Source organism: Hipposideros armiger, unplaced genomic scaffold (genome assembly GCF_001890085.2).
Source record: "Hipposideros armiger isolate ML-2016 unplaced genomic scaffold, ASM189008v1 scaffold_1558, whole genome shotgun sequence".
NCBI classification, from domain to species: domain Eukaryota; kingdom Metazoa; phylum Chordata; class Mammalia; order Chiroptera; family Hipposideridae; genus Hipposideros; species Hipposideros armiger.
In genome coordinates this window covers 25201-46005 of record NW_017732908.1, presented here as the reverse complement: position 1 = coordinate 46005, position 20805 = coordinate 25201, and the positions used below count along the sequence as shown (strand labels likewise).

At 42.7% G+C, this 20805-nt stretch overlaps 1 protein-coding gene and 2 pseudogenes across 1 annotated transcript; 1 reads left to right on the top strand and 2 right to left on the bottom strand.

Moving 5' to 3' along the window:
* Positions 1-1340: 1340 nt before the first annotated feature.
* LOC109377791 (secretoglobin family 1D member 2-like) lies at positions 1341-4543 on the bottom strand. The gene is made up of 3 exons (XM_019634253.1): positions 4447-4543; positions 2599-2786; positions 1341-1447 (listed from the first exon to the last, which is right to left on the bottom strand). Exons 1-3 carry the CDS (start codon positions 4499-4501, stop codon positions 1418-1420), a joined length of 273 nt encoding a protein of 90 aa, XP_019489798.1. The 5' UTR covers positions 4502-4543; the 3' UTR covers positions 1341-1417.
* Positions 4544-7138: 2595 nt separating this feature from the next.
* Positions 7139-17675, top strand: LOC109377788 (elongation factor 1-alpha 1-like; annotated as a pseudogene).
* Positions 17676-19118: 1443 nt separating this feature from the next.
* On the bottom strand, positions 19119-19727 carry LOC109377789 (translocon-associated protein subunit gamma pseudogene; annotated as a pseudogene).
* Between the last annotated feature and the right edge of the window lie 1078 nt (positions 19728-20805).

The window sequence follows — 20805 nt, the reverse complement described above, 5'->3', positions numbered from 1 at the left end:
GATGATGGCTGTGTGGGTGGAAAGGTCAGGAGCCGAGTGGAGCTATGGCAGTGGACGGGGCAGGACTTAGCCGACTCTTACATGTCAGGAGGGACATGAGTTGCAATAAGTTCATAACAGCCTCCAAAAAAAACATCCACATACTAAACCCAGGTCCTTGTCATTTATTCTCCAAGGCAAATAAGGACTTTGCAGATGTGATATACAGATTCTGAGTTAGGGGGATGATCCTGAATTCTCTTCTGGTGTCCTCCAAATGCCATCTCATACATTCTACACAAAGGAGGCACAGGGAGATTTGCACACACAGAAAGGAAAAGACAATGTCACCTCATGGGGCAGAAAGTGGATGATGTGGACACAGGACAAGGAATGTCACCAGCCTTCCAAGCTGGAAGCAGCCATGAACAGATCTTCATCTCGACTTTCCACAGCCAGAGTAGCCCTCCTGACACTATGAGCTCGGCAGACTGTTATAGGTTTTAGACTCTTGTCCTCCACACTTGGAGAAAATAAGGTAAGCCTCCAAGTGTGTGCTGGTGTGTTACAGCAGACCCTGGAAACGAATCCGGGGCCTATGATGTGCCCAAGTGCTTAGAGTCATCTCCATTAGCCTGGATGGGGGTCATGGATGAGGGGCCAGTGGGGGGCAGACACTGTGTGGATTTTATATGTTCCCTCTGAAATAAGTGTGAATTGTTTGAGTGGCGTTGTCCAAATGGCAGCTGATACTTGTTTCTTCAGCTTTAGGGAGAATGAGGGAGGAAGCAGTAGCTGAGGGTTGCTGAGCGGTGTAGACAGTGAAGAGCACTGTGCATGTGCAGAGCTAGAAGAGCTCACTGGAGGTTGAACTCTGAATTCACTACAAATAGAGAAGTTGACAGGAAACCAGTTATACGGGACCATCCCAGGATTGAACTACAGTGAGGGGTGAGGACCGCACGTAGCTTGTGGTTACGATGAGGATGGAATAGTAATGACACTGCTGGTGGGAACGACGTGACTGGCCAGACAGTTAGGCTGCGGGTATCCCTCAGTACAAGCCCAGGAGCAGGAATGCTGTGATTGCTTTTTACCCCAACCATCCTCTTCACTCATGGCCCTGTGACTGGGAAATCTATAAAGTCATGCAGGATGGTCCTGAGTAAATATTTCCTCTTATGATCCCTACACATCAGGCTACCATGGGTAACCGGACACTGGGTCCCTGAAGTTTGCTATTGACAACACCCAATGGCCACTTCCTGATGAAACCTCCCCAACTGCAGACCAGGGACTATTGGATGATAACAAGACACGCAGAGAAGTGCAGGGCGAGTGATTTATTGAAGCAAGATGTTGAAACCTTAACATTTTCCGGGGAAAATCAGGTCACCATGGAACGTCAGAGGTCCTCGTGCATAAGATTTTTGTCAATCTAGGACTTACATGTCGACACTACTTCACCCTGAAATACAAGAAGAAAACGGGGATGTCAGTCCTGGTGCTCCTGGACATGACACAGCCTGTTGCTCAAACCCAAGACATGGAACAAATATTTCAACCAGCAAGGGAAATGGAGGGCCCCAGGCAGGACAGCAGTGCAAATGGAACCTGGTCCAGTTACACCAAACCATGCAGGTCAGGAAAGAGCCACGTCCACAGCCCAGCACAGGGACCCCGAGGTCCAAGAGTAGGACTCAGGATTCTAATGAACAGAGGATTGGGGTGAAGAGCAGCCCAGGATTTGCTTCCTGTGAGCCCCAAGTCCCAGGACCGTACTTTGTCACTCCGAGGTGGACATGAGGTTGAGAGACTGGGACAAGGGTGGGAGGGGCTTGGGAAGTTGTGCTTTCAGAGTTCCAGCCTGGAGGTGTGGCAATTCAACGTGATGGGACATGCTCTTTTCTTCTCTGAGGACCCAATATCATGAAAATTTGCATAAACCTGACTTCATTCCAGCAACAGTTGGGCTGAGAGGCACCTTTAAATGTCCAATTTCTTCGGAAAGACATAATTTAATTGTTTCAGCTTCACATGAGGTGGCAGGAGACATAACAGGGAGCGTTTCTACCCACTGGCTGTGAGAAGTGAGGGGTGGAAAAGTGGGGCAAAGGTACTGGGAGTGGGCCTGGGCTCTGCAGAAGCTCAGAGACCCCAGCCAGTGCACCATCCATCAGGACAGATGCAGGGGCTGGTTCCCTCACTCCCACTGTCTCCCCTTCAACACTCCCAACACTCCCCATGCGATTCCCCAGTGATTGTGCCACTGGGTGAGGGAGCTCGCCCCCCAACCGCTCCTGGGCAGGGAGGCAGCATTTCTGGCCCTCCAGCATGGCTGCATGGGCCCCTGGTTGTCGTCCCCCTGAGGACACTTGGGGAACCTGGAGCCGAGGGAGGTGACCTGGGAAAAGGAATCATGCCCAGACGCTGGGTGCAGCCTAAATACATCTCAGCAGGTGTCATGTTTTCATCAACCCTGTGGCCACTAGTCACCCTCTCAGATGTAAGCAGGGGGCAGGATCCTCTGCCCCCTGTGCCCTCACAGAGCAGATGCCCACCTCCCTCCTGGCTGTGCACTGAGCAGAAGCCTCTGCGAAGAAAGAACCAAGAATTTACCAATAAATTTTGTATTTCGAGTCTGTCCTCGAGGGAGATGCCATCTATGCATTGCTTCACTTTCACCTCAGCCTGAACAACTTCTGGAGGTGGATTAAAGCTCTGAAGAATGTCCTTGAACTCTGATACAGTACCCATTAAGAAGCTTCTCAATTCGGAAACAATGGATGGACAGGCTTCTGCATTGGCTGGAGCAGACAAAAGAGAAATACTATTGATATGAGCAAAGGCACCTTTCCCCATAGCTCTCTGATGTTACAACTGGACAGGAATTCCAGGAGTTGTATGATCTGATCACACAATTGTGCCAATGACATGCAAAGCCTGGAAGTCATGGCTTCCTCACAGTCACAGAGCTAGCCTCAGAGCTAGGCAGCACTGGAAAACAGTTTGACGGATCCCTAGTTCAGTTTCTCTCTGTGTAAAGGACACCCACTGCTTTCCAGGACTCTCCTGTTGTGCTAAAATTCACTTTCCCTAGATTTCAAAAATGAAGGTTTACTTGTCAATAGAGTGACACCTTCTTTTGTCTTGGATATTGAGGAAAAGGAGATTTTATTATAGTAATCAGTCTTTCAAGTGAATGGCACAGTCAGATCTTATAGAATTCAGAGAAAGCTGAATAAATATGGACAGAGGTCAGTAAAAGTGTAAAGTGTTGGAAGATGCTCTTTGGAGACTAAATTAAACAATAACATTAGGTCAATGAATGCAGACATAGCTAAAAAGCTAAAACAATATGCCTCTAATGTAATACATCTGAAGCTTATACACAAAACTATGATTGGCTGTTTTTTCTGCAGTGATGCACAGAATTCCTCAGACAGAGTGGGAGGTAGGAACTCGGACTTATTTTTGACCCCACTGGAATTGTACTGAGACTTGAAGCAACCCCTTTTCTTGGTCTGGATTCTCCATCTCCTCAGTCTTTGCAAGGACCTGCAGCCTGGGCAGTGCCCTACCAGCCTCCCATCTGACTCTGATCAGACAGCACAGGGAGGACGAGGAGGTTCAGAAAGTCAAATGAAAGAGAAAGACTCCAAAAGACTTGGGTCAGGATCTAGGGCATGGAGACCCACAAAAGTGTTGCTGGATGAACGGCTAGAATTAGTTCAGAGCCATGGCGATGGAGGCCTGGCGATTGCTCGGGTTCTGCTCCCATTGCGCTCCTGCTCTCAGTGGACGACGAACAGGGCTTGTAGGCAGAGTGCTGCTTCCTGGCAGAGCCCATTGAAGGTTTGTTATTCAGAATCGGAGAACGCTGGGTCTCCCTGAACTGAGAACTAAAACCCTTCCAGCTGTAACATTTTGTGAGTCTGAAGCTACGAGTTAACCAGCTGTGGACTCACCTGGCACCTAAAAGACCCTGGGCAGGAGAACATCTGATGACTACTGGATAACAACTGGATACTGATGCCTAGAGCTGGCCTCTGGACCTACTTAATGTTACTCCACTGTCATAGCTACTCTTGGTGGTGCTGTGAAACCCAGTAAGAGGAGACTTGAGAGATTAAGCATTTTGTTCAAGGTCACAACGCTACTAAGTGGCAGTATGATGTTTCACATCCAAATTTAATTATGTCTTGTTGCTTCTGAATCAATGATCACCGACAAGAAGTGAGCTTCAGATGGAATACTCTTAAAATGTGCCTGCAGTGATTTTTTTTATAAAAGTTCCAGAGTATTGGGAATTGATTAAATGAACCCTGAGCTTTTGGGGGACTGGGTCGGAAGTGGTGGAAAAGGTTTGGATTCTGATTCGTTCACCCTCTTCCCCAAATAAGTCACCTAGTTCAGAGAAGTTTACTTACCAGGGCTGATGCTGGTCTGATTAGAAATGATACTCACCCTCGTAGCAGCAAAAGGCCAGAGTGACCAGCAGGACAGGGAAGGCCAGCCTCATGGTTTGTTTGCTTTGAGTTTTCAGCTTTAGCAAACGATGAGAAACCAGGAGCTAGACTCAGGAGCCTGGGAGCCCAGGGCTATTTATACCTAGTGAGCCTCACTGGTCCTGCCGACATAGGTTGTGTCAGGTCACAAGGCCTGGCATCCAGCCCTCCCTTCCTTACTGAGGGCTTATGCCATCCACCTGTGTCACATATCCTGGTGACTTGGATAAAGCTAAGCATTGCTGGTGCCAGGGACCTCTCCTTTGTAGCAAAGACCGAGGTTGTAGTCTTACAAATCTCTAATCAGTGAATTGATGGGAGTCCCCCTGGAATTTAGCTCCTTAACTGCAGGTCAGTGTCCGGTTTGGCTCATCTGTACTTAGCATCGTGACTGGCAAAGAGAAGAGGATCGTCAAATATTTGCAGAATGAATGCATGAATATGAATAAACAAACCACTAAATTTGGTTATGGTGCATCATTAATGTAAAACAATGCCTGCTGTGCCAGGTTTACCTTGGGCAGTTGAGGGACATAGGGGCGTAGCTTGACAACAACTGTAAAAGAAATCAGCCTTCAGTATCCCGAGAAAACTATGCCAAGAGAAAGACTAACTCCCCCAACTAACTCCTTTCTCTAACCTAATGTTTCCAACAATATGGAGAGATTTCCAATTAAATCAAGTGTTAATTCGATCAAAAGAAGTTCAGTTCAGTTCCGCTGTCCATTAGGAGGATCAGACCGGGGTCATCATGGACCCAGCAGTAGAAGCGCCCACTGGACTGATCCTCCACCCCTCCCCAACCATAAGCACAATGCTCTATGGAAAATTCGGGGATGGTGGCATGACAGTTCTGAGGAGAGGCTTCAGCAAGTAGTCTGGATACAGAGCAGCGTGCTTGAGAACCAATCAGAACAGACAGAATTTTCATATGAAGAAATGTTGGGAGGAGGGATCCGAGGCAACACCATGAGGGATGACAAAATAGTTTAAACCATTTGACTTCTTGGAAACATAGGAACCCAGGTTACTCTGAAACATACAGGAGAACATGGCGGAAAAGGCAGGGCTTTGTGACTGGAGAGACAGAAGGGGCCAAAGCAGCCGTTTCCATTTTACTCTGTGGGCCGTGGAGGCAGAATGAATGGCTGAAGTGAGACACACCTAGATTTTTTGCCCTGGTGCTTTCTTGCTGTATTTCAGATCTCAAGTCAAGATCACATGGGTTTTTCACACTCAGTATCATGGCTACTATCGTAAAATTAAAATTAAAACTACAAGGTTTAGCAAGGATGTGGAGAGATAGGAACACTTGTGCATCTTCAGTGGGAATGTAAAATGGTGCAGCCACTGTGGAAAGAGTTTGATGAGACTTCAAAATTAAACATAGAATTACAATGTGATTGATCAGATCCACCTCTGAGTTTAGAACAAAAGAATTGAAAGCAGAGTCTCAAGCACGTGTTTGCACATCCATGTTCATAGCAGTATAATTCAGAACAGCCAAAAGGTGGAAGTACCCCAAGTGCCCAGGGACCATGACGGATAAACAGACTGTGGTACATACATGTAGTGGAATGTGATTGAGCCTTATAAAGTAAGGAAACCCTGTCACATACTACAAGACGGATGAACCTTGAGGTCGGGACAATAAGTGAAATAGGTCAGTCACAAAAACCATCGATGTATGATTCCTTCCCATGAGGTTTTTAGAGTAGTCAAATTCATAGAAACAGTGCAATAAGTGGTTACCTGGGCCTAAGAGGGGGAGAAACACAGTTTTAATAACCATGAATTCATCAAAATGAGTGAGCTAATTATATCGGGAAACAGGCCATTGTAACGCATCCTTCATAGTGGTACTTTGGGTTGCAAACCTTCTGAAGCTAAGAAGAATAGTGAAAATGAGAAGAGAAGCAATACTTTTGTATTGCTAACTATGGTCATGCAATGTGCAAACATAATTTCTCATATTCAATCACTGCTACAAATCAATAGCTATTGCGTTCCCATTTTAACAGCTAATCAACTCACTTGCAGAAGTAAGAAACTTGCTCAAACTTGTGCAGCTTGGAACCCAGTAGGTCCAGCTTGGGCACTGGTGGTATGTGAATGGTACCATACTTTCAGTCAGGGTTTCTGGTAGTGTGACGTGTCCGATGGAATGAAGGTGGATGACAGTTAAATTCTATCTCAGCTGCTTGACTCTCAGTTTCTGACTCAATTGAATTCTCTGCTTGCTGACTCATCCCATTCCCTTCATCTGTCTCTCTTCAATTCCTTTTTCTTAAGAAGTTCACTTACTGACAGCAAGAAATGCTGGTGAGCATGTGGAGCAGCAGGAACTCTCATCATTGCTGGCAGGAATGCAAAACGGTGTCGCCACTTTGGAGGACAGTTAGGCAGTTTCTTGCAAAACTGAACACCATCTTATCATACAATCCAGCAATTATACTTCTTGGTAACATTGTCCCCCAGGGCTATGGTGCAGATGGTGCTAACAGTGGGGAAGGTTGTTTCTGCATGGACATAAAGGGTATATGTGAATTTTACTTTATCTGCTCAACTTTTCTGTGAACCAAAAATTGCTCTAAAAAATAAAGACTATTGAAAAACGAAGGCAAACATCTAGTTGACAACATTCCCTCCACATGAGGGGGGTGAGTAATGAGATTAAGAAAGGAATCAACAGAACTGCTGCAGCTCTTGCTGATCTCTGTCAGCCTTGTTTCTTGTTCTTCGGAGGGACTAGAGAACCCACAACCATAGGCAAAGAGAAGACCCATATCGATATTGTCGTCACTGGCAAATCCACCACCACCTGGCATCTCATCTGCAAGTGTGGGATATCAACCAAAAAACCATCGAGAAATTGAGAAGGAGGTGGCAGAGGTGCAGTGCAGACCGAATGTGCAGAACTCGCCCAGGCCAGCATCTCCAAGAACCGGCAGACCCAGGAACATGTGCTGCTGGCCTACATCATGGCAGTGAACAAGACGGACTCTTCTGAGCCCGCCTACAGCGCAGCAAGCTTCCAGGAGATCACCAACGATGTGTGAGCCTACATCAAGAAGATTGGCTACAACTCGGCCACAGTAGCCTTTGTACCCATCTCAGGTTGGCATGGCAACAATATGCTGGAGCCCAGCACCAACATGCTCTGGAAAGTGGAAAGGAAGGAGGGAATCACCGTCGGAATGACTCGCTGAAAGCTCTAAACTCATTCCCACCCACTCGCAGGAAGTGAAGTTGTTCCCGGCTGGGATGTGAAGAGTGTACTCATAATGGCACAGGCGGGATCTACCTCAGTGCCTATGGTATAGTCCAACACTATTATGTGTGTGTGATTACTGGTGCTAGGTGCTCTGTCATCCAGAACATGTTAGAACAGCAAATGCCAAGAGCAGTCAGTGAAGAGTGGGGTGGGAACTCTATAAACTGTTCATTTGGAAGCTTGGGCTCCAGCTGCTGCTCAACAGGTTAGTATGCCTGGAAGGTGTAGAATGAATTGATGGAGACACATAGGCTGCTTTGTTCCCTAATTTTTGTTTTGTTTTCCATTAATGGATGCTGCAGGAGAACTCATGGGACTCAATAAGCTAAATTGTCTGCTCATTCAGCACATGCTGAGAGTTCGGTCCCAGTAGTGTCTTCATTCATTCCTCCATCAATTATTGGCATTTACCATGTGCTGGATGGGTGGAGACAGGCAAATATCAAGTGATGATAAATACATGAAGAAGACTGTGAGTAAATAGAATGGTAGAGGTGGGGAGTAGACCATGAAAAATGCAAAGCAGTGAAGTCTATTATAATAATCCAAGCAAGATGGCGACTTTGACTGGGGGGGTAGTCATAGAGTTAAGTGGTGAAAAGTTCTGCATATATTTAGAAAATCAGAATTTTTAAAAAAATATTCGGTATGTGGTATGAAGAAAGGGAGTTGAAGGTGACATTCAGGTTTTTGGCTTGAGGAATTGGAACGATAGGGCTTCTATGAGAGGTAGAGGCAGATTGCTCTAATAGAGAAGCTGGTCTGGGCAGAAGGGAGAGGTCCAGTCTGAGGTTGAGAGTGTTCAAGCATGGAAGTGGTATCCCATGCTTCTAGCTTCTACTAGGAGGTACTAGGACATGCACATAGACCTTGCACTCCTTGAAGGAAATTAATCAACTGCACAATTGCAATCAGCTCTTTACTGGATGAACCATTAAGCTTCAAAATTGAAAGTGTTATTGAAACGTGTCAAAGCCTGGGAGGACTGTTGGTGTCCTTTCTGCAGCCAGGTTGGGAATATCATTTCCTGCCCATTCCTGAGACTTTACTGTCCAAGATTTAGACTAGGCGTGCAGTGGCCTATTTTTCTCTCTGATCAATAGCATTACCTGTTTGTCAATACATTGGCTCTCTTTCAAGTGCAAATCTCCTGGAAAATCCCAGACCCAGCACTAACCTAGAAATAATAGCAGGATGACATATCACATGTCACCACACTGGATATCAAGAAACTCACCTGTCTCCAGTGCTTGAAAACCTGTCAAATTCCAGTTGTTCTGTCTGGAACACCTCCAGCCTGTCAATGTCATCAAAGTCCATCCAGCCTGGATGGGGGAGTCAATCAAGTTCAGGAGCTGTGGTGGGAACAGAATGCAAATTGCTGGCCTGTTGGATTCCCCATCTTCTCCTGGGACCTGTGCAAAATGGCTAGTTCTTTTTGTCCACAGAACACTTTATTTAGAATTCTATCAGTCACAGGCACAGGTTTACTTACAATGATTGGGAAATTAAACTTCTAACTTAGCAATATCTGGGTCCCTAATATGTACTCCATAAACATTTGTTGGATAGTGAATGAATGTCAATATATGTTGAAGTATGTGAATGACTGTTTGCCAACTTACTCTTTTCTTTTTTGTTAATTGCGGTATAATTGACATACTAGTTTCAGGTGAACAACCTAAGGATTCTATATTTGTATATAGTCTTGTGCTGCTTAATGACAGGGATATGTCCTGAGAATTGCATCCTTAGGTGATTTTGTCTGTGCAAACATCACAGTACACTTACACACACCTAGATGGTATACTCAGAGTCTACTACACACCTAGGCTGCATGGTCTAGCTTATTGCTGTTAGGCTACAAACCTGTATGGCATGTTACTATACTAAATACCTGAATACTGTAGTCAATTGTAACACAATGGTAAGTATTTGTTTATAAAACCCTATCTAAACATAGAAAAAGCACAGTAAAAATATTGTATAAAAGGTGAAAATTTGGTACACCTGTCTAGGACACTATACATGAAGCTTACAGGACTGGAAGTTGCTTTGGGGAAGTCAGTGAGTGGTGTGTACATATGAAGGCCTAGGATATTACTGTACACCATTGTAGACTTTATAAACACTGTACACTTAGGCTACACTGAATTTATTACACAACATGAGATTAAATTAAGCACATGAAAAATGATGCAATCAAGAGATACAGCAAATGTGAGATGCATTGTTGAGGCTTCTGCCAGTGTAACACGGCATACTCTTACAGCAAACTTTTATTAATAAGTAGAATGGAATACTATAAAATAATGATAAATAGTATAGGAAATACATAAACCACTAACATAGTGTTTATCATTATCAATTATTATGCACTATACATAATTAATTGTATGTGCTATGCTTTTATACAGCTGGAGGTGCAGTGGGTTTCTTTATACCAGCATTACCACAGACGCATGAGGAATGCGTTACACTACATTGTTCCAATGGCTTCAATGTCCTTCACTAGGTAATAAGAATTTTTCAGCTCCATTATAATCTTATGGGACCACTGTCATATATGTGGTCTGTCATTGACCAAAACGTCCCATGCATGACTGTACTGTGAAATCACAATAAATACAGTTAACATTCTTCACCATAGAGAATTACAGTACTTTTTTCTTGATGAGATCTTTTAAGATTTGCTCTCTTAGCAAATTTCAAATATGCAATACGGTATTATTAACTATAGTCACCATGCTGTACATTATACCCAAATGACTTATTTTTTAATTGGAAGTTTGTGCCTTTTGACCTTATGATTCCCTTCATCTATTTTGTCTACACACACACACACACACACACACACACACACACACACACACCCTCTCTTCGCCTCTGGAAATCACCAATTTGTTCTCTACCTATGAGTTTGATGGGTTTTGGTTGTTGTTTTTTTTAATTTGTATGTGGTTATTTTAGATTATATGTGAATATAAGTAGATAATAGGATATTTGTCTTTCTCTATATTATTTCACCTAGCATAATGACTCAAGATCCATTCATACTGTAGCAAATGGCAAGATTTCATTCTTTTTTAATGGCTGAGTAATAAATAGTCCATTGTGTATATGTACCATAATTTCTTTATTCATTCATCTGTCAGTGGTCAAGTAAGTTGTTTCCATATCTTGGCTATGTAAATAATACTACAATGAACATGGGAGTGCAGATATCATTTCCATTTACTTTAGTTTTGTTTTGTTTTGGTCCTTTTTTTTTTTAACAAATAACCAGAAGTGGAATTACTGAATCATACAGTGGTTCTATTTTTAATTTTGGGGGAAATCTCCATGTTGTTTTTCATAGTGGTTGCTCCAATTTACATTCCCACCAACAGTTCACAGGGGTTCCCTTTTTTCACGTCTTTGCCGGTACTTATTTCTTGTCTTTTTGATAACGGCTATTCTAACAAGTATAAGGTGGTATCTCAATGTGGTTTTGATTTGGAGTTCCCTGATTAGTGATGTTGAGTAACTTTTCATGTACCTATGAACCACCTGTATGTTTTCTATTTAAAAAAAAAGTCTATTTAATTTTCTGCCCATTTTAAACTAAGATTGTTGAAGGTTTTTTCCTATTAAATTGTATGAGTTGTTTATACATTTTGGATATTAACCCTTTATCAAATATACGCTTTGCAAATATTTTATCCAAAAAAAAAAGAAAGAAAGAAATGAATCAATGAATTGGTCACAATATATAAATAGATGAACAACTATCAGAGAAATACAAGATATTTTACAGAAAATAACTGTTAGAACAAATAAAAGCTCATTATGTAGCTGCACACGAGATCGGCACTTAAGCTACAATCGCTTTCCTATCATCCTGTATCACCATGACATGACGCACTGGGTAAAATGACACCGTTGACCACAGGGACATTAGCAGCAACAAAAGTATATGGAAGTTTACACAACTGAACACACAAAGCTTGAAAGGTAAAACCATAGAACTTTACTCACAGATATCACAAGGAATCTAAAAACACTGAGGCACATACCTTGCTCTTAAAGGAAATATTGGAAAATTTAAAGATGTCAACTATTCTCAAATTATTCTACAGTTTCAGTCCAGCCCACCCCAGAATCCTAATCAGGCTGTTTTACATTTTGTTTTGAATTCTGAACTGCTGTTTGGATCTTTCGTAATTAGGATGGATTCATTTATTGAGTAGTGAGGAAAAGCCCTTATTTAGGGCCAGACTACCTGGGTTTAAGCACAGCTCTGGAACTTTCTACTTGTGGGGTCTTCAGCAAGGTGCCACCCTCCCTGCCTCAGTTTCCTCATCTGTAAAATAAGGGTGATAATAATAATAGCCCAGGTTATAGAATTTTTGTTAGGATAAAGAAATTAATACAGGGAAAATGCTCAGCACACTCTTTAGCAGTAAATGTCAGCCACTACAATTACGCAACACAAAGGAAAAAGCGTCAATCAAACAGAATAAATCACCTCATTCCCAAAAACAATTATCAAACAGAGCCTAACTGCCTCAGCAAACAAGGAATGTTTTTTATCCTAAATGCTAACAAAGTGTGCTTTGGAATTTGGCTGTGGTTCCATTGGGTTTTCTCTCAGTTAGCAGAGAAAAATGAAATAATTACTTTTCAATCACCTCATTTATGGTTTTATGATCACATCTCAGTGACTGTTACTGTGATTTTCAAATCCTAAATTCTGAATATTAGAACTATGGGTATAGGAGTGTGGTGGGTGGGGGTAGGTATTATTTATCCCAAGGCCCAGGGCCTCTGGGCTCCTGTCCTCAGCAGGATGCACTGCTGACAAACATCCTTTTGGCCAAGGTGGAATCTCACGGCTTCTCCAGGGCTAAGTCTGACTGGATAACACGTATGTGGGGATGGAAACATGGAGGACATCACTTCTGGGTCTTCATGACCACGTATACTTTCACAATAAACATATCATCTGGTTACACTGGTTCTCATTTCCCACCTCCCCTCTCATAAACATTCTTGGGCCCGTTTCCAAAGACAGAAAGCTTACATGTCATCCATCAGGTCTTACACAGCATTAACTCTGCGTGTACAAATCCCTAGACTCCCCAAAAATAATCCAAAGTAATATTTTGAGGTACACAAAATATTTTCTACAGAGAGTGGTTTCTGATTCTTGCTTCGAATGAACTCAAAGGAGGACCCAAATTAGTCATGGTGAATAAATCTATAAAAATAATTTTGAGTGATAGATCACAATTTTATTTTTCTCCCATACCCCAGAGGAATCCAAACAATCAAATGACATCATTACCACAAACTTATTATTGTCGCATCTGCACAATCATGTGACAAGTATTTTCAGACTTTTCTTTATAAAGATGAAAAACGTGACTAAAATTTCCTCATTGTGGCAATAAGTGACATTATCTATGGATATATGAAATCCAGCAGGTCTCAATCATCTCATTAAGAGAAGTATTGATTAATAACATTTGACTTCATATATTTAAGAAATATCAGGGGCCGGCCGAGTGGCGCATTGGTTAAGAGCTGGCTTGGGATGCCAGCTCTGAGCAGCAGTGCCCCAGTTTGGATCCTACATGAGGGCCAGTGACACTGCCCTCTACAGCTAAGATGATGAACAACATCTCGACATGGAGATGGGCTGCTGTGAGTCGCCAGTGATGGCATAGTCTGCAGCCCCTGCTGCAGTGAGCTGCCATAAGCTACCATGTGTGGCTGGCAGCCAGCGTGAGCGGCCGGCAGCTGGTGTGAGCTGCCAAGAGCCGCCGTGAGCAGCCGTCCAGAGGCCAGGGACCAATCTGCCTCACCCGGGAGGATCGCAATGATAATACCAACATGGGCCAGTGAAGCAACGTCCTCCACAACTAGACTGAACAACAAAAGGACAACAACTTGTCTGTTCTCCTTCCCTGATTCCCCAAAGCTGTTCCCCTCCCCCAATTCCCAAATTTTAAAAAAATCTTTATAAAAAAATATATATCAAACATTGAAATATATATGTTTATCCAAAGCTGTGAGCTTCTCCGATGCTTCCAAAATCATCAATTTACCTTCCCACAAACTCCATTAGCCCTATTATTACTTGCATTTTTGTTGTGCAGATTGTGCCCTGAGCTCCTCAGGGAAACTTGTGAGCTGATGGAGCCACTCTTCTCTACACCCCCAGACCACCTGCCAGCAGCCCTCATACACCATCGTGTGCACAGACCTCTTGCCACAAACTGAGCTGCAACGGGAGGCCCACAACATGGATAGGCCATTGGGCATCAGAGATTGTTTCTGTCACCTGTTGGCCAACTCTTGCCATAACTCAATTGTCCTATGATGGCTAATTCTCTTTCTGTGTCATACATATGGAAAAGAATAAAGGAAAAAAACAAAAATGCTTGGTTTGCTCCAGAATTTCCCATTAGCTACTCACTGTGTGCAGTGCCCTCCTTGTGCCTTTTGTAATGCTGGGATCCAGTCCAGGTGCCATTTCAGACACAACGTGGAGTTCAAAGACCATTCGCCCAGGTTCCCCTTGACTTCATCCACCATCACTCATCACAGGGGTGGTCACATGACTCAGCCATACCATGTACTCTCCCTGGATGGCCTGGCCCTTCCACAAATCATTTGTGATCATTTGTTCATTACAAATACATTTAGCCTCATCAATACAATTTTTCACTTTGAACTTCAAAATAAGCAGTTGTATTTTTTATACAAGGTCGGACAATTAAGGTCCCGAACTCATCCTAAAAAAAGTGCTACATACCTCATTGCTGAATATCACTGTGGTCACCTTTGAAGTACTCCCCTTGGGAAGCTATGCACTGATGCCAACACCTACCGTGTTTTCCCAAAAATAAGACCTAACTGGAAATAAGCCCTAGCATGGTTTTTCAGGATGCTCGTAAAATAAGCCCTACCCCAAACATAAGCCCCAGTGGAGATCATCAGCCAGACATAACTGTTTCAATAAATGTAGATTTTTGTACATGAATAAATGTAGATTGTTGGAGCAAAAATTAATATAAGGCCCAATCTTATTTTTGGGGAAACACAGTAGTGCACCCTTCAAAACAATTTTGGAACTCTTTTTCAGGAATGGACATCAGAGCTGTCATCGCATTACCTTTGATGTCCTGAATGTCATCAAAATGTCTTCCTTTCAATATTTCCTTTATATTCAGGTAAAGAAAGAAGTCATTTGGGGGCCAGATCAGGTGAGTAGGGAGGGTGTTCCAATACAGTTATTTGTTTCCTGGCTAAAAACTCCCTCACAGACAGCGACGTGTGAGCTGGTGCATTGCCATGATGAAAGAGCCATGAATTGCTGCCAAAAAGTTCAGGTTGTCTAGGTTTTCCACTCAGCCTTTTCATCACTTCCAAATAGTAAACGTAGTTAACTGTTTGTCCAGTTGGTACAAATTCATAATGAATAATCCCTCTGATATCAAAAAAGAGGTTAGCAACATTGCTACAACAAATTCACAAACCTAATTGTCAGACCTCATGTATTGAGCATGTATCTAGCCACTTTCAAAGAATCTCATCTCATTATTTTAATACTTCTGTGAGCATACTTCACTTCTCTGGCAACAGAATCATAATGTCTGCAAATGAAAGTTTTTTATCTCATCTTTGGAAATATAGATAATTATTTCATTTTCTTATTTTAGTGTGACATTTAGAACTTACAGATCAGTGATGGCTAATAATAGTTGTATCAGGCAGTTTTCCCCTGGTTTTAACGGAAGTAACTTTAGTACTCATTATTTTACAGTGATATTGCTGTTGACTTTGGCAGTTTATTTTATTTGTTCTAAAAAGGTTTTTTTTCTATTCTTAATTAACTTAGAGTTTTTAATAAGGAAGATCACCAGATTTTATCAAATAAGTTTAATGTATTTATATAATTATGAGGTGCTCTGTATTCATTTATTGAGGTGATAATGTTGATTAAAGTTTTAAAGTTGAGGTGGACACTTGTTTCTGGAATCCACTATATGTGTTTAACTTATTTAAGCCGAGACCCCTCTCTGGCCTTCATCTTCTCGGTATGCAGAGGAAACATTGCGCACGCGCGCGCGCGTGCACACACACACACACACACACACACACATACACACACACACACATTTACATTCTACAACAGTTCTGGAATTGCTGAGGGGACACTATAACTCAGGGGGTTAGGAAAACAGAAAACAAAACTATTTTAACAATAATATTCAGATTTATTTTCCTCAGTCATTCTCATCCTCTCACAAGTGTACAGTAGAATTTTCCAGAGGCTACATGAGATTGATATTGCAACAGAGTTAATTAAGACTGAAGCAAATATGTGAATCCAGCTGCCTTCTATTGAACCAGACATTAAGAGACTTGGGAAGACGTAAATAATGCTACTCTATTCACTGAGAAGGAAACATTTGTGCTTTTCCAAAACAGGTTACCACCAGAACACAGGTATCATGAAAACCATCGCTGAATCTAAGTCAAAATGGGAAAGGAAAAGACTCAGATAAACATTATCGTCTTGGACACGTAGGCTGGGGGAAGTCTACCACTACTGCCATCTGATCTATAAATGTGGGATCAAAAAATGTTTTTATTAAAATTTATTGGCGTGACAGTGGTTAGTAAAATTACATAGGTTTCAAGTGTACAACTCTGTAACTTGAGAAGGAAGCTGCTGACATGGAAACGGCTCCTGCAAGTATGTCTGGGTCCTGGATAAACTGAAACTGAACTGAGATATCATCATTCATAGCTCCCTGCGCAAATCTGAGATCAGTAAGTATTATTTGACCATTATTGATGCTCTAAAACACAGAGACTTTACAAAAAACACAATTACAGGCACATCTCAGGCTGACTGCTGTCCTGATTGTTGCTGCTGGTGTTGGTGAATTTGAAGCACGTTATCTCCAGGAATGGGCAGACCCATGAGCACGCCCTTCTGGCTCACACACTGGGTGCATAATAACTAATTGTTGGTGTTAACAGCATGGATCCCACTGAGCCACCTTACAGCCAGAAGAGATATGAGGAAATCGTTAAAGAAGTCAGCACCTACTTTAAGAAAATTGGCTACAAACCAGACACAGTACCATTTGAGCCAATTTCTGGTTGGAATGGTGACAATATTTCGGAGCCGAGTGCTAACATGCCTTTGTTCAAGGAATGGAAAGTCACCGTAAAGATGGTAATGTTAGTTGAACCATGCTTTTTGAAGCCCTGGGTTGCATCCTGCCACCAACTTGTCCAACTGACAAGCCTTTGCATCTGCCCCTCCAGAATGTCTACAAAATTGGTGGCATTCATCCTGTCCCTGTGGACCAAGTGGAGACTGGTGTGCTCAGACCCAGCATGGTGGTCACCTTTGCTCCAGTCAACATTACAACTGAAGTAAAGTCTGTTGAAATGCACCGTGAAGCTTTGAGTGAAGCTCTTCCTGGGGACAATGTGGTTCAATGTCAAGAACGTGTCTGTCAAAGATGTTGTTGTGGCAATGTGGCCGGTGACTAGTAGAAGTTGCTGGCATCACGGCTCAGGTGAATGTCCTGAATCATCCAGGCCAAACCAGTGCCGGATGTGTACAAGTGCAAATTTGCTGAGATGAAGGAGAAGATTGTCATTCAGGGTGAAAAAAAGCTGGAAGATGGCTCAAAGATTCTGAAAGCTGGTGATGCTGCCATCATTGACGTGGTTCCTGGCAAGCACATGTGTGTTGAGAGCTTCTCTGACTACCCACCCTGAGCCCTTTCACTGTGTGTGACATGAGACAGACAGTTGCTGTGGGTGTCATCAAAGCAGTGGACAGGGAGGTGGCTGGAGCTGGCAAAGCCACCAAGTCTGCACAGAAAGCTCAGAAGCCTAAGTGAACATTATCCCCAATACCTGCCACCCCAGTCTTAATCAGTGGTGAAAAAAAAACGGCCTTGGAACTATTTTGTCTTGATTGGCCATTGAAGTTTAATAGTAAAAGACTGGTGAATGATTACAATGCATCGTAAAACCTTCAGAAGGAAAGAGAATGTTTTATGGACCTTTAGGGGTTTTGTGTGGCAGTTTTTTAAATGAGTGCCTTTTAATGGAAACATCTTGACCAAAATCCTGTCACAGAATTTTGAGACCCACTAAACAAAGTTTAATGAGAAACTTGTGTATTCTTTTGGTCAACACTGTAACTTCCTACAGTACTACTTAGGGAAAAGGCCTAAGGAAGAGTTGCCCTTAACCTACTTCTGCTGTTATATCAGCTCAAGCTTTAGAATTTGATCATTTCTGGGTTGCCTTTTCTTTATTTTCAGAGTGAACTTTGGTTTTTTTCACCGTGTCTTAAGGGACAGAATAATCTATTTACATAGTAAAAACCTATGGGAAGGCGTTCTGTTGGTGCAACATTTTATAGTTTAGGACAGATAAAGAAACAGTAACTTTGGTTATAAAGGCCAAATTCTGTAATATTAAAGTCCTCCTGTTGCATACATAATTTTGTGTAGTTACATCAATAGTGAGTAAATTTGTTATGTCAAATTTAGTTTTTCAGCCACTGAAATGGGAATTTTCACATTTGCAAATTCTAAAGTGAAGCTTAAGTAGTATTGAGCATTGTCTTGCTACAGTTCATTGTATCTAGATTCCATGAAAAATAAATTGATTCCGGAAACTGGAGGAAAAAAAGAGACAGAGAGTGAGAGACATTTGAGTAAAAACCAAAGAATAAGAGAGTAAGACAGGATTTAAGAATTGCTGCACACTGCATATTCCTATGTTTTTAAAATGCAATTAAAAATAATTATTTAAAGTATGTTATTCATTTGTTGAACTGTGTATTTTTGGGAAATACATTGCTCAGAGACAGGGCCAAGTGGGCCATTTATTCTATTCGGGTGCCTAAGTTCTTTCTGGGTCTCCAATCTTCCTTTACCTTCAAAATACTTACATAACTTCAGCTTTCTACTTATTTTTTTATTATCTCAAGGGATAAAAATAATGATTTGTCATTATTACATCTCCATTCAATGTAATGGCCAGGACAGGGGATATGCTCCGTGGGCCACTGGAGTTCCAAGGATGAGGCAGTGGGAGTGTCCCATAGGGCTTGGGCACCGAGGGGTGCACTGCCTGGGAGAATCTGGAAATAACAAAATGGGATAAAAGTGAACTGCTTTTTTTTTGTTTCCCTTTCAATTTATTTAATTTCAACAGTCTGTCAAAAAAGAGGCAATAAACAAATACTGAGGTGCATTTTGTTGGGTTTTCCAAGCCCTCAGACTCCGGACTAGGAAAACACCTTCTGCGCCCCCCACCCTGACCAACCTGCTGCTTCTCCATGTGCTACAGGCACACAGCCGGGGGCGGCGCCAGCAGGGTCTACTTGGAGCCTGTGGACAGGAGGGCGATGAGCCCCGATGAAGCACTGATGGACAGAATGTAGTTCACTGTGGGGTTGAAGTTCTTCAGTATGAAAAAGGACGCAACAATGACCAAGACGAGGAATAGGGTGTTGTTATAGAAGATGGAAAATGTGGTAGCTTCATAATCAGCAACTTCATTCTTCTTCCACAAGATTCTTTCATCTTTTTCCTTCCGAGACATCTTTCTATTATCAGCTTCAGAAAGTTTTCGAGTCACTTCTTTGGAAACAGCATCTTCCCTCTTCTGTGCTACTTTGTGCTTGAGAACAAATTTCACATTTTTGTAGGCAAAGGCTACCAAATAAGTGCTTACTAGGGTCATCACACTATAGGGACAGCAGACTGAATAAGATCTATATGCCATATCCGCCAATATAACCAGATGGGGATGGCGGACACGATGAAGGCGTTCCCGAAAAAGAACGCTGGGGACTTGGCCGAGAGGTTGTGGCTGAAATCCTGAAGGAGCAGGTCCTCCTCGGACTGCTGCTTGGAACTGCCTTTGGGAGCCATGGTGGAGCAGAACCCAGGAGCTTGGAGGGCGGACAGCACGCAAAGCCCCACAGAAGCTTTGGCCTGAACTGCTTTTAATTATCAACATGAGCCAGTTTTTCTAAACAATCTCACTGATGACATGCTCCTCCCTGATGGACATTCTAAATGATTGTGACAGTGACCTGAGCAGACTGCTCCCAGAGGCCTGTCAATGACACGTCCTGACCACGTACTGTCAGGAAAAACACTCAGCACAGTGTCGGGTGGTAAATGTCAGCGATCACACTTATGCGAAAAACAAATAGAAATACTAAGCCAAACAGAATAAATCACCTCAAATCGAAAGTCAAATATCAGAGTGTCTGTCTCTGCCAACGAGGAATGTTTATCCTGAGTGCTGAGTGTGCTTCTGAATTGGCTCTGGTTCTGTTGGGATTTCTGTCAGTTAAGATATGATCACTGCTTTTCAATCACTTAATTTACTGTTTTATGATCACGTCTGAGTCACTGTTATTGTGACTTTAAAATCCTAAATACCAGATTTTGAAACTCAGGGTAGAGGAGGGTGATGGGTGGGGATAGATACCACTAACCCTAGGCACACAGGGGCTCTGGACTCCTGTCCTCAGCAGGATGTGCTGGTCACAGGTGTCCCTTCTGGCTCCGGTTGAAGTCCCTGGAATTCTCTAGGCCTTTTGTCTTCAAACGGTTCAACCCATGCCAGGGGGATAAAAACTTGTAAGGGACCGCTTCTAAATCATAACATCCAATATACTTTACCCCATACATATCCATGTTCTCACTGACTGTCGTTTCCAGCCTCCACGTTCATTATCACTCCTGCTCCAAGTTACCAAACACAGAGACAGACCATCAGAATCTCCATACAGACCACTGACTCTGCACGTACAAATCTCCAGACTCCAAAAAAAAGTGTAAGTATATTGTGGTTCAGGAAATGTTTTCAATAGAAAGTGATTTCTAATTAAAGACCTTCATGGGCCGGCCGAGTGGCGCGATGGTTAAGAACTCGCTTGGGATGCCAGAGGGCCCCGGTTCAGATCCCACATATGAGGGCCAGTGACACTGCCCTCTA

Coding starts and splice junctions, on each gene's coding strand:
- LOC109377791 (XM_019634253.1), bottom strand. CDS start 4,501: ATGAGGCTGGCCTTCCCTGTCCTGCTGGTCACTCTGGCCTTTTGCTGC. Junction 2,787..4,446: donor GGCCTTTTGCTGCTACGAGG/GTGAGTATCATT, acceptor TGTCTGCTCCAG/CCAATGCAGAAGCCTGTCCA. Junction 1,448..2,598: donor TCGAAATACAAAATTTATTG/GTAAATTCTTGG, acceptor CTTGTATTTCAG/GGTGAAGTAGTGTCGACATG.